Here is a 15884-nt window from a genome sequence, read left to right as displayed (position 1 = left end):
CAACTTCGTTGAATCATTTGACGTCGGCATTTTGACGTTTCGATGATTGATGCAGAACACGTTTTTAATTTGTAAACACCGTGTTTGTGTTTTCGTTGAGACGAAATAAAGTGGTTTTACTTTTCGAAATAGCAAAATGGATGCAGAAAAAGTGATTGTTGATACGCAAGCGATTGCAGAACCGTCCGAGCCAAACGAGGAAACAAAAGAGCAAGCACCTAAGGGCGAAGAGTATGCTTACCTCGACGCCACTGGTTTCACTTCCGAGTTGTTTAAAATCGAACTCCGAAGTTTACCCAAATATTACGGAATTGGCGTGAGTGAACCATCGGAAATTGCAGAAACTGCTGCTGACTTGTGTCTGTGTCTGACCAATGTGTCTTCGATTTTTCAGGAATTGAAAAAACTGCTAAACGTGAAACTAAAACTGTCCACGAACAAGATAAAGATCATGAAACCTGGAAGTCCCTTTATTTTCATATGCTTCAGAAATCAGGAGGATCGTGAAAAAGCCATCAAAGAGTTAAACGGTTACAAATGGAAGGGAAAACTGTTGTCTGCTTGCGAAGCAAAACCGGCAGCGGATCCATTAGTTCGTCGACGCAAAGAAGCTTCGGAAGCGGATGGGGAACCGTTGAATGTGAAGCGTCGCACCGTGGAAGCATCAGCCACGGCTCTTGCATACCTTCCATACGAGGAGCAAATTAAGCAGAAACAATCCGAGATGGAGAACGTTTTACAAAAGTTTGGAAATGATCTGTGGTCCTCAGTTCCTGCGTTGAGGCCTTTTGTGGAAAAACAACGAGCGCAGCACGGAGGCCTGCCGTGCGCCCTCGAACCAATCCGACAATCCCCAGTGCAAGATGGGTATCGTAATAAGTGTGAATTCACCATCGGGAAAGATGCACAGGGGGTAAAACGCGTTGGATTTCGCGTTGGCAGCTATTCTAACGGCTTCCTAGAAGTGGAGTCCGTTCAAAAGTTAAAACATATTCCTGAATGCATGAAGCAAACAGTAAAATTGTTTGAACAATACGTTCAAAATTCTCTGCTAGAGGTGTATAGTGCGGAAACGTATCAAGGATACTTCCGACAACTAACCGTGCGTATGTCCCACACTACGGGCCAAGTTATGGTCATTGTTGGAGTACACTTGCAGGATCTGTCGGAAGCCGATCAAAAGAGCCTAAAGCAATCTATTGTCGACTGCTTCACGTCGGAAGCCGGCAAACTGGCCGGAGTTTGTTCAGTTTATTTTGAAGTCATTCAGAAACGCCAACAAGGACAATACACAAACCCGATCGAACATCTATATGGGGACACACACATCGAGGATGAGATTCTGGGCATGACTTTTCGTATCAGCCCTCAAGCGTTTTTCCAGATCAATACTCCCGCAGCGGGTGTACTGTACCAGTGTGCTATCGATTTCGCCGCACCGGATTGCACCTCGAGTGTGCTCGATATATGTTGCGGCACAGGAACCATCGGACTTTGCTTCGCACGGCATTGCCGGCAGGTGCTGGGTGTAGACATTGTTCCACAGGCGATCGAAGACGCAAAATACAATGCCAAACGTAATGGTGTCGAGAACTGCAAATTTTATGCGGGAAATGCTGATGATTTTATTATGTCATTAATACGTCACGCAAATGTGGAACAGAACCGAAAGGAATCACTCATTGCGATCGTCGACCCACCGAGAGCCGGGCTTCGTAAGAGAAAATGATAACGATCGAGTACTTTAGCCCAATTTCATTCTTTACGTCTTTTTCGCAGATATTCGATCGATAACTCAACTACGCAACGCCCGCGGCTTGGACAAACTGGTGTACGTTTCCTGTTCACCTCAAAGTGCTATAAAGAACTGGATTGATTTGATGCGTCCTTGTTCCAAGCAGCTGCGTGGTGAACCGTTTCTGCCTCGTAAAGCAGTTGCGGTAGATCTGTTCCCACATACTCCACATACGGAGCTGGTGATTCTGTTTGAGCGGGAACCGGAGTGCAAAAAACGAATGGAAGACGAATCCATTGCAGTTGAGACAAACACTTCTTAGCCGGCATTTCGCTAGGAAGATTCAAACAACAGTATCGTTTAGGCTGGACTTTACCACAATGAGGACTATTGAAAACAATAAAATCAACATTTCTACATTTCATTTCATCCATCGTTTGAGTGTTGTTCTCCGATTATGACGCCAGACCGCGTCGATCTAGATTGCTCACCCATTGTTAAAGGTGTCGATTTTTCCCACGAGTCAACGAAAAGGTGATTCTAAAGTAAAGAAAATTCCGTTTCTTTCTCATTGCTCACTCTAGTGATACGCGTAGTAATACACGTTCGGTGTAATGGTGAAAATGAAATCGTTTCTTCGTTTTATGTTTTTCTTGTACTTTTCATGTGCTTGTCGTAGCGATCCTCGTCGCAGTCGTTATCAACCACCCAAACCCAAGTTTGAAGTGTTTGATCCTCAGGGACTAATAGTGTGGATCAACGCGGAACCAGGAATAAGTTCTTTTACGTTTCACGGAAAGCTGAATCAACAATTTTCCCAGTACTATGACGTGGGCCGTTGGGCGCAAACCATCACGAAGGTGAAAAACGGCCGTTATTTATTTATCGATCGAGAAGCGCAGCTGATACCGGGAGATGTGATCTACTATCGCACGGTGATTGTTCGAAACGGACAAACATATCGGACAAATTCGGGATCGTACACTGTGCAAGATGTACGCCCAGCATCCACTAGTCCAGCACCAATCACGGGCATTGCGGAACGCTCAGGTGCATCATCTGATGGCTACCCTTACGTGTTGGTTTCAAAAGAGCGTCGAACAAAAGACGTGAGATCCACCGCTACACAAACCGATATCGTGAACCCGAACTGCGTACCAGGCCATTCGGTTGTCCATGGTGCTACGGTGTGTTCGGGGGATCTGTTGTTTGAAGACAATTTCAGTGGCCAAACGATTGATCAACAAAAGTGGCGTATTGAGAACCGTTTTGCGTCGGAGCCAGAAAACGAGTTTGTAGTCTATGCCGATTTCAAAGAAAATTTAAAACTTCAAAACGGTAAACTCTTAATTAAGCCCACACTCTTCGAAAGTAAATTTGGCCCCGGTTCGACGAACAATCATTTCCGGTTCGCCGATGAGTGCACTGGTGATCGAAGCTCTCGCGACTGTATTCGAGATACCCAAATTGATTTTGACATGATTCCACCGGTGCTAACGGCGCAAGTGTCCACGTTCAACAGCTTTCGCTTCACGTATGGGAAAATTGTGATCCGAGCAAGACTACCGCAAGGAAATTGGATCTTTCCGCGTAAGTCTTTTGAAGACACCTCGTTTGCCTTTAATAATTTGCCTAATCATTTTGGGTTTCGTCTACAGAACTGTACCTCATTCCAGCAACCGACTATTACGGTCGAGATGGATACGCGTCGGGACTGATACGCGTAGCGTTCGTGCCTGGAGGTCCTCGTCTGATGAATCAACTGTCCGGCGGGTTGATCATAAGCGATACCGAACCTGCTCGCTGCTCGAAGATGTGCACCTTGAAAAAGAACATTCAATGGAACGCCGACTACCACGAGTACGGTTTACGATGGACACCGCAAGGCGTATGGATGGAGGTAGATGGCGAAGTTTATTGTTCGGTTGATCCCGGAGACGGTCTGCATCGCTCACTTCCAGAAAACCGCTCTCAAATCGCAAAACTCTGGAGCATAAGCGGGAACCCAATGGCTCCGTTCGATAAGGATTTCTATTTAGCACTTGGGGTAGGAGTGGGTGGACATCACGACTTCCATCAGTTTGGAGAAAAGCCTTGGAAAGATTTGGGGGTCAAAGCAATGTACACATTCTGGAACGCGAAAGATAGTTGGTATCCCACTTGGAATGGCAATTCCACGTTAGTGGTGGACTACGTCCGTGTGTTTGCCGTTTAATATATTTTTGCCGCTCGATTTCTGGCGCAGTAGGCTACAATCCGGGATGGGATCCGCCATCGGGAGATTAGTTGCTCGGGATGTTTAATTGCTGCTCACATTAAGAAGGCATCAGTCTGGAACACGAAGCATTGTTCAGAAGCATTTTAGAGTGTACTTAAACAAAACCACAGTTTTAGTTATGCTGGCAACCCGGCGCGCTTGCGCAAAATATAAACAAAACAAACGTACTCTTGTGTGCGTGAGCTGTCAAACGCGAATAGATTCGGAATTGGATCTGGACATCATGGCTAGCATCGGGTGAAAAGTGGAGCGTTTTAGGGTTAAAATCGGGCCAGCAACAGACCAGTTCAGTGCTAAACTTTCACTTTCAGTGTTGCAGGAAACAGAAGATTTGAAGATTTACCGTGCAGGGTTCCGTAAGTAGCAAATTGGCTTTCCTGGTTCGTGCTCCCTCAACCCCCGTTTCTCCATGTCTCCCGTTTGTGTTGCCAATGAAAGGCCGAATTTTTGCATGCGATTTGTGAAGTGATTCGGTTTTGCAAAGGAAAGAAACTCTTAACAAGCGATAATAACGATTGTAATGTTTGCGCTCGTCAAACCGACCAGGAAGATGCGACTGTTCGGTATGTATACACGTTCGCCTTTTTTAGCTGCGATGTTCTGCATTAAGCATTCCCGAAATTCCGATCTTCAAAGTCGAAAAGGTCGGGCAATCTGCCACATTCGGTGCAGTTGGACACAGTTCCTCTCGATCCTAAGTTTGTCACAGAGAATATTTCGCACGAAAATGGCCGGTCTAGGGGTGGCGAAAACGAATCAAAAATGTCTCACGTTTTAGCGCCACGTAGTGTTGCGCGCCCGAACAAATCTCTCTGGTGCATGTTGGAAGCTGGGAGCTTTCTTAAAATAGATCATTGCGTAAGCAAACATCAGAACCCAATTCGAAACGCACGCCTCAGACGGCCCGGACAAATTTTGTCTTAATGGTCTACCCAGAACGGGACCGCGGGACGATGGTGGTACCTCTTGATTTGCCGCATTTTGAGTACGTACGAGGCGACAAGCAAGAAACCTTGAAAATCTTATCTCTACCTTTGGCAGACTCGTGTTTTTGCTTTATCTTGCCGCCCTGCCTATCGCGCATGTTTCTTATCATCTCCCAAGGAACGCTACCATAGCGAAGAGAGCGACCGAGAGAGGAACAACAGCTGAGAAAAAGACTTCAATGCGCGTTATCCTTCTGGAGCTGCCCGTTAAAGTCGAAATTTGCTCGATGGCCACCAATCTTTCGATCGTGTGTGCACAACACGTAGGAACTTGGGCACATTGGCCGTCATTGGCGATGTTACGCTTCGTAGGTGTATCCAAAACGGGTATAGAGCTTCGATAAGGTCTTTCGTTGCTAAAGGTTTCTCTATTATGTCGCTCTCCGTGTAGAATGAAGAGAGCGAAGAGCTTATCTCTTTTGGTGTGAAAAAAGGCTAGGCGTGGGTCGGACAATCGCATCCATACATTTGGGCAATTCTTTCACACGGTTGGTTTTGGAGCGATTTAAATGGAAAAAGGTAACAATCGTAGGGCGCTGAGTTTCAGTAGTGTCCGATGAAAAATGCTTATGTTTTCGTTTTGAGCAATTGACCCTTTATTGCTCTCAAATAATTCCTTCACTATTTCTAGAATTACGAAACAGATTTTGGAAGCAGAAGTACCATATCCAGAGAGATGGTACATTCCAAGACAGCCATGTCTTATATTCATGAAATTATTACCTAAACCCTTATTTTCGCTTTGGTAACTCAAAGTAACTGGCAATCGACTACCGATACGATGAGTAAAAGAAGTCCACGAAGCAAACAGGCCCTAGGAAGAAGCAGCATGGGTCGCAAGCTCAAGTCACATTAATTTATCTATGCCCCCCACTTAATTAAACATGCTTCTTGCTTCTATGTCCTATGGGCACATACGAACGCGTTCATGTTGGCTCGTGGTGAGTGAGATGTAATACACACATACGCACACAATACAAATTTGGAAGCAACATGAGGCAGCGCCAACCACCGCGGCGCTGTTATGCTTATCAAAATACATTAAACCGTAGAAGACCCCAACCGAGACTTCTTTCTCTTTCCTCTGTGTGGTACCTTGGTTCCTGTTGGTCGTCAATAGCGCGATTTTATATAAAGTTACGAAGGAGAACACCGATAAAAAGAAAACCGTGGTAACTCGCCTGCGCCGCCATAGGGACTCGGAAGTTAGTACAGTGTTAGTAGTAGTTTATGCGCTTGTGGAGGAACGCGGATGGACGAATGATCAGAAGCCACTACCAATTCACACAACTACTTAGCGGATTCTTGGTCGGTCGCGACGGAAACTGGCGGCCCAATCACTCACACATTTGTGTGGAGTTTTAACGGAGCGCGGAACAAACGCTCTCGCTGCGAACAATTGGAGCGTATTCAAAAGGCGGCGTATCGGCGACCGTGTTCGTGGTACCCCGGAAAGCCGAAGGGATCATCTGGTAACTCACTGACACAACGCGAGCGGCGATCGCGAAGCACATGTGAAGGACTTATTGCATCGGACGTGCTCACTTCCGACGCGTAATCGGTCTTGTGCGGAAGCCGGCCGCTGCTCGTTCCAACGCGCGGAGCGTGTTCTTTGAAATCGAATTGTTAGGACAAGGTTAAGGTTCGTTCCATTTTACAAAAACAGTTGCAGTTAAAAAGTAAGTACAATCTATCAAACGCAGTAGTTGATGACAAAAACCGTGTTTGTGCCATTCTTCTTGTGGGTTTCGCATGTGCTGCTGTCGTGTGATCTTGTGCACTTTTCGGTTATTCGCGATGGACAGTTTTCCGCCAAACTTGCCAATAGAACGAACGAATGGTAGCAGACGATACCATAAATTAATTGGTCCCAAAAGAGGGACCATACGCAGAGAATCGTACGGTGCAGAATGTAATACTTGGACAACTGGTAGATACTACGTCGCCCGTAAATGTTGCATCGAGTCACTCGGTGTGTGGCACAGTTTCGTATCGTGTTATCGTAATTGAAGTTCGCTACAGTTTCGCGATTTGCACGGTTAGGTTCGTTGGTGGATGATGCGTTCAAATTCTTTTTTCGCGTTGACCTAACGAAACCTTGCACGAGCGCTGTGTGAGAGAGCGAGACGTCAGCACCGGGGAACGAATGCTTCAGGGAGAAGTGTCCCGTTTTGATAAGAATGTTTACGCAAGCTCAACACATATCTGTACCGCGAGCTGCGCTGTGCCACGAACTGTCGCGTTTTTCTTTTTCGGCATTGGGTGAGGCCAGAGACTTCAATTAGGCTCCGTCTATTTAACAAAGCGGTCGATTCGGTTGAGCGTTAGACGGTCTGGGATCGATTGATGCGTTGCCTTGCTGCTGGTCGTCCGTTTGGCTCAGTTGATCGCTGTTGAACCACAAGGGCTTAAGTGCGTCCCGTTCACTTCCTCCGCTTTCGCGTCGGAATATAATTTTTCAAAGAAACCCAGAAAACATTAGTGAACCCAGAAGGCACCCAAGGAGCGAGACTGGGGCCCAGCATTAGGCGACACATAAGTTGATATGGTAATTTGCTAATCCTGGATCTCTTTGTGTGCTGTGACATTTCTGACCCTTAGCAGACCCTATGATCACAATCGGGGAGAGAGAGGGATAAAAAATAAACATGTTTCGCTCTTCAAGCGCACATTTTTTGATACCAAGAAAACATCGTAGTCTCGATTATTGGGAAAGCGTAGTTTGTGACGGCTTGTTACCGGTTTAATACGATTCATGTCGAAAGTTGGTCCCAGATTGGTCCACATTAAAATAAGTTGCTTTTCTATACTTTGAATTTTTGTTTTGTGATAAATTTCCCGCATCATCCAGAGTCAACGCATGAAGTATCGGATGTCTGGTTATATTTAGAACATATGCATCACATATCAAGCCCATTAGTAGTCATGGCAACAACTCCAAAAAACCAAAATACTTCTTTCTGTGTTTTTCACGCCAACTACAACCCGCTAGAAGCGTGCTCGCCAAAAGGAATCCATAACCAAGAACCATTTACGAACCTCGGCGAATCACACAAATGCGAGGATCGTCGAAACGATTTCGAGAAAGAGCGGCGCGCGCATGGGCATTCGATCGTCAATGGCACTCCTTCGCCGTAGGTTTTGTTTTTAATCAGTCAAGCATTGCGTATGCCAGTGTTCCGTTCCGCACAAGAGTGTATGGATGCAGGCAACCTCATGATTGTAGAAGATTGTGGCCGTTTTGTTGGTAACACGCCCTACTCGTCGCGGCGATGATGCTGGCGAAGATGTTTCCCTGAAAATGTGCTCGCTTCACCAACACACACTACGCAGTTAACCACCACACGCTGGGTTCTAAATGACTCTGTGCTGTGCTTTGCGGTGGGATGGAGGGAATCGCTGCCGCGGCGGCAGTGAACCCGTTGATAGATACGGGTTGCGCATGGAACGACGGCTTCCTTTTTGCTGACATAAGCATAAGTCACAAAGCCAAAGCCGCATGGCTCTGCATACATACGCAAACATACACACATGCACACGTCCCAGCAGACTTCTAGGCTTCGATCGTCGCTCCGGGAAAAACGGACCACGGAGGGGAAACGATCAAGATCTTTGGACTTAATGTAAACAAACTCGCATCTATGTGTAGCAACTACTGAGTGTATGTGTTTTCCGGCGTCTGCCGGCTACCCACCCCCGACCCTTTTCCTTTCTATCAGTTCTCCGTAGCAGAAGAAGCATAAAGATTTGAACGACTTATTTACTGTGCCGGGCTCGTCAAGTAGCCGATTTCTGAGTCGTCGTCTCCGGTCCGACACCAACCTCTCGAGAATGATTCGTTTTAGGGGCTGCGAAGGCGCATACGGACAAAAGGTAGAGAAAGAAAGTCTTTTCGTCGCAGAAAATATGACCGATTTTTGTTGTGAGTCTACTCGCCAAGATGCACAACTTCGGGGTTGGCGGGAGCTGGTGCTGGATTGGCCAAAATGTGTTGCGCACATGTGACTCGAAGGAAGGCCAGCTGGAAATGTTCTCAAATGTTTCTCGAAAAGGAAGAACAGGAAGCGTCAAGATCGATCTAAGGCAGAAGTTGCCCACGAAGAATAACCATCCGATGCCGAATACGAAGGTTATGTTTGAACGTTGTGTACAGGAAAATGTAAACATTTAAAGAAAAGGTCAATGTAGAACTACAAAGTGGTGATGTACATATTAAATGCATCTATTACTTTATTTTTCTTTTATCACAATCCATGTATTACGCCATAAAATGATGGAAAACGAGCACACTTGCGTTTGTTTCCATCGGGTTTCTACCTTGCCCTCTGATTGAGGTTTTTGTGCGATTTTAAACCAAATTTGGTTGTGTGGTAAGGGAAACTTCCCCTTTTTTAGTCGTGAACGTTGGCCTTCTATATGGCCACTTCGATATGCGTGTCTTGCATTTGTGTTTGTGCACGCTTTCGTTATGAGGTGTCCTAGGGTGCCATTGAAATCACCGTCCCTGTGACCGGTCCTAAGAACACGAACCCGGAGTGCGTTTGAGTTCGCTGCTTATCGAACTTCGGGTAGGACCTAGGTAGCAACAATCCGTTATTAAACTTTTGAAAGAACATAGTTTTTACCCATTCTATCGGATCTTTCGTGAGTCATCCCAATGTCTCTTCTTTCGATGAAAAGTTAAACATGATTAATAAGCATGACAAATATTTGCTTGTCGAAAACTGTTGTGCTGCTATTCGTTTCTATTCTATTTGGCATGGATGCTGTTCAGGAAGCAGGAAAACATTCTTAACCAGCGACAATGATGTGAAATTTTGGAATGGCACTTTCTCATTTTCTTTCGATAGTCTTTTATAACGAATCTTTGATTTTCATCCAACTGCCCTTTTGCAGGCTTGAAAACAACAACTGATCGACAAGGTTTTGGACGACCGATCAGTGAAGATTATAGCCAACCTATGGTTTATAGATTATTACGAACCCTCGAACGATCAGCAGGCTTCTAGGTTGTAACAGAAATTGGTGCCTTTATTCCACACTGCGGGTCGCGCCATTGAAGAGGCGTACGGTTCATAGGTCAGCACCGGGTTTGCTGAGCAAAACGCAGCAATCCAACGTGACTCGATCAACATCGAGGCGCAGAATCGAAGAGAAGCCGTACCAACCAACAAACAACTGCTGCTACAGTCAGGAATCGGAAATGTGGTGCATGCATAATTCACGCGCGGTTTGCTCCACCACGGCCATCGCACAGAAGTCACTCAGTGGCCACAGCGACGGCCAGAAAACGGAATTCAAAGCAAAAGGTTTATCGCCGATTGACATGGTTTGATGCCAAGAGACCTTTTTGTATTGAACGGCCTGTTGCCTGCGTCGTCTCTTTCCTTCGGTTATCGAAATCAACCCTTTCGCTGAAGCGAAAAGCTGAGACTGGTGGACAGTTATGTGTTAATCTTTGCCATGTAGATTGAATCAGCTAACTCTTTCACGTAGGATCTAATTGTCTTTTTAATAACGCTCCTGGTGGTCGAAAGTAAAAAGATGTGTTAGTGCAATTATTTCCAATACTTGTGGTGGTGGTGTTAATCTTTGGTGCTCTAGAATTCTAACCAGTGGTGCGTGGTGACGGGATGATGTGACACCTGTTATCAGTTCTTTAAACTCTTGTACTCTGTTACTTACTAACACGATAACACGTTGGCGGCGCGTGTGTCACCGGTGGTGTTTGAGTTATTACTAACAACCTGCGGTAACAGTCTCGCTCTCGGTGATGGTGGTGTATGAAACGGTGTCGTAAACGAATGAATATCTAGAAAGAAGACTCGTGCCCCCCAACAATCTTCGCGATGAAAAAGTCAACGCGCCAAACACGAATGTCGCGATACGTAGGCAAGCACTCTCCGAAAATTGCCTCCTTTGAAGAGATCCCCACCAACAACAACAACAATGAACACAAGATCGACAGTAATAATGGTGCCAGCAAAAGGAAGATCTCGCTGGTCGACAACTCCCCCGCTGGTGTGCTGGAGGAAGAGGGATCGTCCTCGGTTGAGCTGTCGATCGGCGAGTTACCATCGTATATTGTGGAGAAAGCGTCGATATCTTACAACGCCGCCGAAACGTCGTCCGGTGACGGCGAAGACGATGGTGAAGATGATAAGACGGCAGTGAAGAGGCAGCTGATAAGTGAGGCCGCCGGAGCGGATTCAACCAATAGTAGCAGCAGCACCAGTAGCAATAACAGCAAACCGTCGAAGCGCGGCCGGAAGCGCAAGGAGCGAAAGCAGTACCGATGCGAGGTGTGCCAAAAGGATTTCATGGGGACGAACGATCTCCGGAAGCACCTTCGAATACACAACGACGAGCGCCCCTACCCTTGTCCACATTGCAACAACCGGTTCCGGCAGGCGGGCTGCCTGAAGAACCACATCGCTTCCCAGCATGGCACGGACGAGCAGTACACGTGCGATTTGTGTGGCAAATCGTTCCCAATAAAGGAACGGCTGCGACTCCACATGCGGATACATACCGGCGAGAAACCGTACAGTTGTCCGTTGTGCGCGAAAACCTTCGCCCGTGGAGGACAGGTGAGTGAACTTCTGGGATAAATTCGCCGTGATTCGTGATTTGATTAGTTTCTAATATAATGTGTGTCGGGGAACATTTTTCAATGTCGCATCCGTTCAGTAAACGTTGTACGGAATGGCTAGCTAGTGAATCAAAATACTTCTTTGAAAGTAACGAAACACGTGTCTCTGCTGATGATGCTGATCACCATCATTAGTGCTGCAAATTCAACAAAAAGCACGTCCCAAAAAACCCACCTACTAATATTACCGGTAGACTTGGCTGCCACTAACGGGTTCGGTCCCGTCGGTTTCATCGGTCGTCAATAACGTTCCATATGATCCAATTATTATACATTGTTGTTGCCTGTGGGGATGTGTTGGAGTGCGTGTGTATAACATGAAAGGAATTTTCCTTCCAAGTCCGCTTTATTTTTTCATCGCAAACATTTTCGGCTGGAGATGAAGACAATTGTGTCTCATGATATTGTTTTTTCCTATAAAAGAGGCGTAAAAAACTACAAAAAATAAACGAAACGCAAAGGATATAAGGTAGAGGCTACGGAGGGACATCTAACGGAATTCGACGTCGAGCACAAGAATATGTGTCACAGACCGGTGGGCCCACAGGGAAACAGCGTGCTGTAACGAACGTTTAACTTTATGTTTGACGGTTACTTGAAGATGGTGTTCCCGAATACGGTGCAAGGCTGAACACCGTTTCTGACGCACAGAGCCGTCGATTGCTTTGAACAGGGGAATTGTGCTCCATTCCTCCGTGCACCTTTCCTGCGGCGGTCCGGAAAAGAGAAAAGCGCGCTGGTAAACACGGTACGTGGCAATGTTTGTGTAAGTAATCAATTTATCATGTTTTTGATTACAATCACCTCGTCACCGTGTCTTAGTCTTGAGCTTTCTGGCCAAGGAGTACCGATTTTTAACCGAAAACCGGGCGCAGTTTTTATGCTGACGATAACTTTGCTCGTTCGCAAATGTTCATGCATCTTGCGGCACAACTGGAGAAGCTCACTCCAAAGGCTTGGCGTTGTTTGGTGATGGAAATAATTAGACTGGCTTCGAAACTTTTCTCTTTATTTTGGTAGAAAACGAAATATTCTATCACTATAATTATCCAATTAAAAACAGTGCCTGATTACGCGGCACGTGCAGTACGCGCTTATTTGTTTAAATTTGGCCCTGCAACGGAAGGTTTTCGGCCGACTTCACCTTTTTGTTGACTGGAGCGGTGATTCGAAATCTAACAGACGAAACGAGATTTCGTCCGCTCCTTTGGCCTGAAGTGTCGGTGGAAGGAGCGAACTGCCTTCAGAAATGGGAAAATTCAGCGTGCGCGGAGATATTGCCTGTCAAGGTTTGAACGGAAGGAAACAGTCGGCATGGGGATTCGGTGGCCTCGTTTAAAGCGGGACTTACCAGGAGAAGCAATGATGTTAGAACGTGAGGGAGTGTCAGAAACAGGCAAATAATTTCCAAGAATACTCATTCGTGAGGCTGGAATTCTGGCTGCAGTTGAGGGGTCACCCAAGAGAAAGTAAATAAGCGAACGAGTGGCAAAAAGAGAGGGACAAAGAAAGAAAAGAGAACTATGGATGCCAGGGAAAAAGGGGGGCTTCATTGCTTCCTGGTTTAGAAAAAACTAGAGTCCTGAAACAGTGCGGCAGCGTATTGGTCAACCGGGTCAAGATTTTGTGCGGTTCATCGACATTGCATGCCGTCGGTTGGTGACCTTCAAGAAGCGATCGTTGTGCCAATGGCTCAACTGGATCATACAATTTGCCAATGCGTTGAATTGATTTTTTATTAAACAAAAATATGTGGAAGGATGGTTCCCTACTTATAATTCATATAGTCCATATTATAACTGCCCAGCATTTGAAGTTCAATTTTTATTCTAATCTGTTCCTCTGGAAAAACCTTCATGATTCAGAAGCAAAATAAATGGCTGTAATGCCTCTTAAGCCTCTAATTATGGTTGAATATGTACAGCCTTGGTTTTGTGCTCCGATAATACAATACAAACTCGCTGGTTTGTTTGTTTATACCCTCTCCCGCGAGTGGGAGGAATTGTTTCTTTCCGCCGGGTGAAAGCTGTCAACGGCAAACTTCCTAACTTTTTCTCCCAGCGTAGCCGGGTGTGTAGCCTCGGGACGATTGCGTTCCATTTCTCTCCAAACGGTGCTGTTCACGGTTTTGGTTTATTTGTTTTTTCTCCTTACGCGCCCTAGTTGAGTCTCAGGCCCAGTCAGCCCGGGGGACGAAAGAGCGGCGTGATACGGGGTCGACACAGGTCTCGCGATAAAATTATCAAAAAATAGGGAGTAGCGCGTGCGGGATTCAATTTATAAACGGCAAATACAGTTTGGGGTTTTGATGATGTACATTGTTTCATCTGTACTTACCCTCCGGCCCTCGGTTCGGGCTTCTCCTTCCGTTTTTTATCCCTTTTAGCTGACACAACATTTGGCGACGCACAACGGGGTAAAGAAGCACAAATGCGACCAGTGCACGGCGGCCTTCTCGTGCGCAGCCAATCTCAAGATGCACCTGAAGAGCCACATGGAAATTCGCGATTACACGTGCCACATCTGCGGTCGGGGCTTTTATCGGCCGGACGCACTGAAAAAGCACCTCCTTTGCTACCACGCGAACCTGAAGGCGTTCCATTGCAACATCTGCAATAAAATGTTCAAGGGGCATTTGCCGCAGCACATGCGAACCCACCTCAAGGTACGACCGCACGGATGTGCCGTTTGTGGATCCGTTTTCTCGCAGCGTTCGCAGCTGATCGTGCACCAGCGCATTCACAGCGGCGAACGGCCTTACCGCTGTCAGGTAACGAACAGTGTGTTGCTGGCCAATGTCCTTTTGTTTACTAATTTGCCTATGTTTATCCCGTCCGCCGACAGGTCTGCTGGCAAGCGTTCGCGCACTCGAGCGTCTTGAAGCTGCACATTCGGAAGCACACGGGCGAGAAACCGTTCGAATGTCCGCTCTGTCCGTCGAGCTTTTCTCAGCTGCCGCATCTGAAGAAACACATGCTGTCAATCCACCAGCAGGACAAATCCTACCTCTGCCAGAAGTGCAAAGAGTTCTTCAAAACCAAGATGGATTACCAATTGCACGTCACGGCATGCTACAATGATCCCGCAGCGGTGAAGAATTTGGATAACCTGATGGACCCAATGGTAAGCAGCCCTAGGACAGTGTTTTCCAACTCGAGTGCAATTAAAGCCCTGCTCTTTTTGTTCTTTTATGCAGTACCGCCCGACGGAGAATAATGGTATCGATCCGCCGATGACCATTTCTCGTATGCGTTTTTTGGTCGCCATTTTGCTCAAGAAGATCTCCACGGATGATCGGTTGAAGGAGCTGGGATTCGACAAGCGGCTTATCGATAACGTTTTAATCGACTCCCTGAAATGCGCTGGCCGAAAAGTGGTGGACGATAAAACATACGACGCGCTGGAACGCTTGAAACTGAACGTGCAGGAGCTGCTGGAGTGGACGGTACCACCGAACTACATGGAGGGCTTCCGTAGCGCTAACCGCAGCACTGAAGAGCTGCTGGAGGATCTGACCAACTGAAACAGTGGCACATGTATTGTTGGGGGACAGCATCTTAGAGTTGATGGTCCTAAAAATGCTGCACACTAACATCATTTCCTCTCTTTCAATGCTCTTTTTCGCATCTTTAAATCTTTCTCATTATTTTGTTGTTATAAGAAGGTGCGCTTCAACCGGTTACGATTCTTTGGTGGAGGTTTAACTGGATTGGATTATGATTGCTCTTCGTTTTTGCTCACTTCCCATTGATGATCACGAATGCTAGTTGAGGTAACAGAACCCAAAATCATGTTCGTCAAAACCTGGAAGGGAAAACACAAAATTTGTTCCTTCGTACCTTCCGAGAACGCACAAAACCAAAAGATGTCGGAGACGCGCCACCATTTAGTGTGCAGTTCGCTAGCGCACGAAAACTATGCCATACCAAAAATTAGCTTCGTGTTGCCATATTTTTTTATTTTTTTTTTATCATATAGTTTAGTTAAGGGTTATGAAAACGGTTACTGAATTGAAGAGTTAAAACTCTTATGTCTGATCGTGAAATTGAAAGTGAACTGGAAGAGAATACAGCATATCTGCCTTAGCACAACTTTGTACACCTAGCCTAATTTTGCCACAATAATATCGCCATTGTTGTCCCTAGTCTGTACATTACAAACCCCATTATTGCGTAATTAATCTTATGCACATTTGTCTAGTATTTAGGCATATGGGTTTAAGCTTCTATTGTT

At 46.2% G+C, this 15884-nt stretch overlaps 3 protein-coding genes across 4 annotated transcripts in view; 2 read left to right on the top strand and 1 right to left on the bottom strand.

The window, feature by feature from the left end:
* Positions 1-15884, bottom strand: part of LOC131208005 (protein pangolin, isoforms A/H/I/S-like) — a 48750-nt gene that overhangs the window by 11246 nt on the left and 21620 nt on the right. The gene's annotated exons all lie outside the window — the stretch shown is intronic.
* On the top strand, positions 108-2100 carry LOC131208016 (tRNA (uracil-5-)-methyltransferase homolog A). Its single transcript, XM_058200662.1, has 3 exons — positions 108-316; positions 395-1715; positions 1780-2100. Exons 1-3 carry the CDS (start codon positions 137-139, stop codon positions 2055-2057), a joined length of 1779 nt encoding a protein of 592 aa, XP_058056645.1. The 5' UTR covers positions 108-136; the 3' UTR covers positions 2058-2100.
* Positions 3986-15234, top strand: LOC131208027 (zinc finger protein 436). 2 transcript variants are annotated; one of them, XM_058200681.1, is made up of 5 exons: positions 3986-4369; positions 10816-11589; positions 14038-14421; positions 14496-14774; positions 14848-15234. In XM_058200681.1, the coding sequence occupies exons 2-5, from the start codon at positions 10849-10851 to the stop codon at positions 15172-15174; spliced, it is 1731 nt and encodes a 576-aa protein (XP_058056664.1). In that variant the 5' UTR covers positions 3986-4369; positions 10816-10848; the 3' UTR covers positions 15175-15234. The 2 variants fall into 2 exon arrangements, with proteins under 2 accessions (XP_058056664.1, XP_058056656.1); XM_058200673.1 differs by lacking the exon at positions 3986-4369 and having other exon boundaries at positions 10630-11589.

This window comes from Anopheles bellator, chromosome 1 (genome assembly GCF_943735745.2).
Source record: "Anopheles bellator chromosome 1, idAnoBellAS_SP24_06.2, whole genome shotgun sequence".
Classification (NCBI taxonomy): domain Eukaryota; kingdom Metazoa; phylum Arthropoda; class Insecta; order Diptera; family Culicidae; genus Anopheles; species Anopheles bellator.
This window is presented reverse-complemented; position numbering and strand designations above follow the sequence as displayed.

Excerpts from the sequence above, each read along its gene's own strand:
- LOC131208016 (XM_058200662.1), top strand. The coding sequence starts at position 137 with ATGGATGCAGAAAAAGTGATTGTTGATACGCAAGCGATTGCAGAACCG. Across the intron at positions 317-394 it reads CCAAATATTACGGAATTGGC|GAATTGAAAAAACTGCTAAA; the intron begins GTGAGTGAACCA and ends TCGATTTTTCAG. Across the intron at positions 1,716-1,779 it reads CCCACCGAGAGCCGGGCTTC|ATATTCGATCGATAACTCAA; the intron begins GTAAGAGAAAAT and ends TCTTTTTCGCAG.
- LOC131208027 (XM_058200681.1), top strand. The coding sequence starts at position 10,849 with ATGAAAAAGTCAACGCGCCAAACACGAATGTCGCGATACGTAGGCAAG. Across the intron at positions 11,590-14,037 it reads CCTTCGCCCGTGGAGGACAG|CTGACACAACATTTGGCGAC; the intron begins GTGAGTGAACTT and ends TATCCCTTTTAG. Across the intron at positions 14,775-14,847 it reads ATAACCTGATGGACCCAATG|TACCGCCCGACGGAGAATAA; the intron begins GTAAGCAGCCCT and ends TCTTTTATGCAG.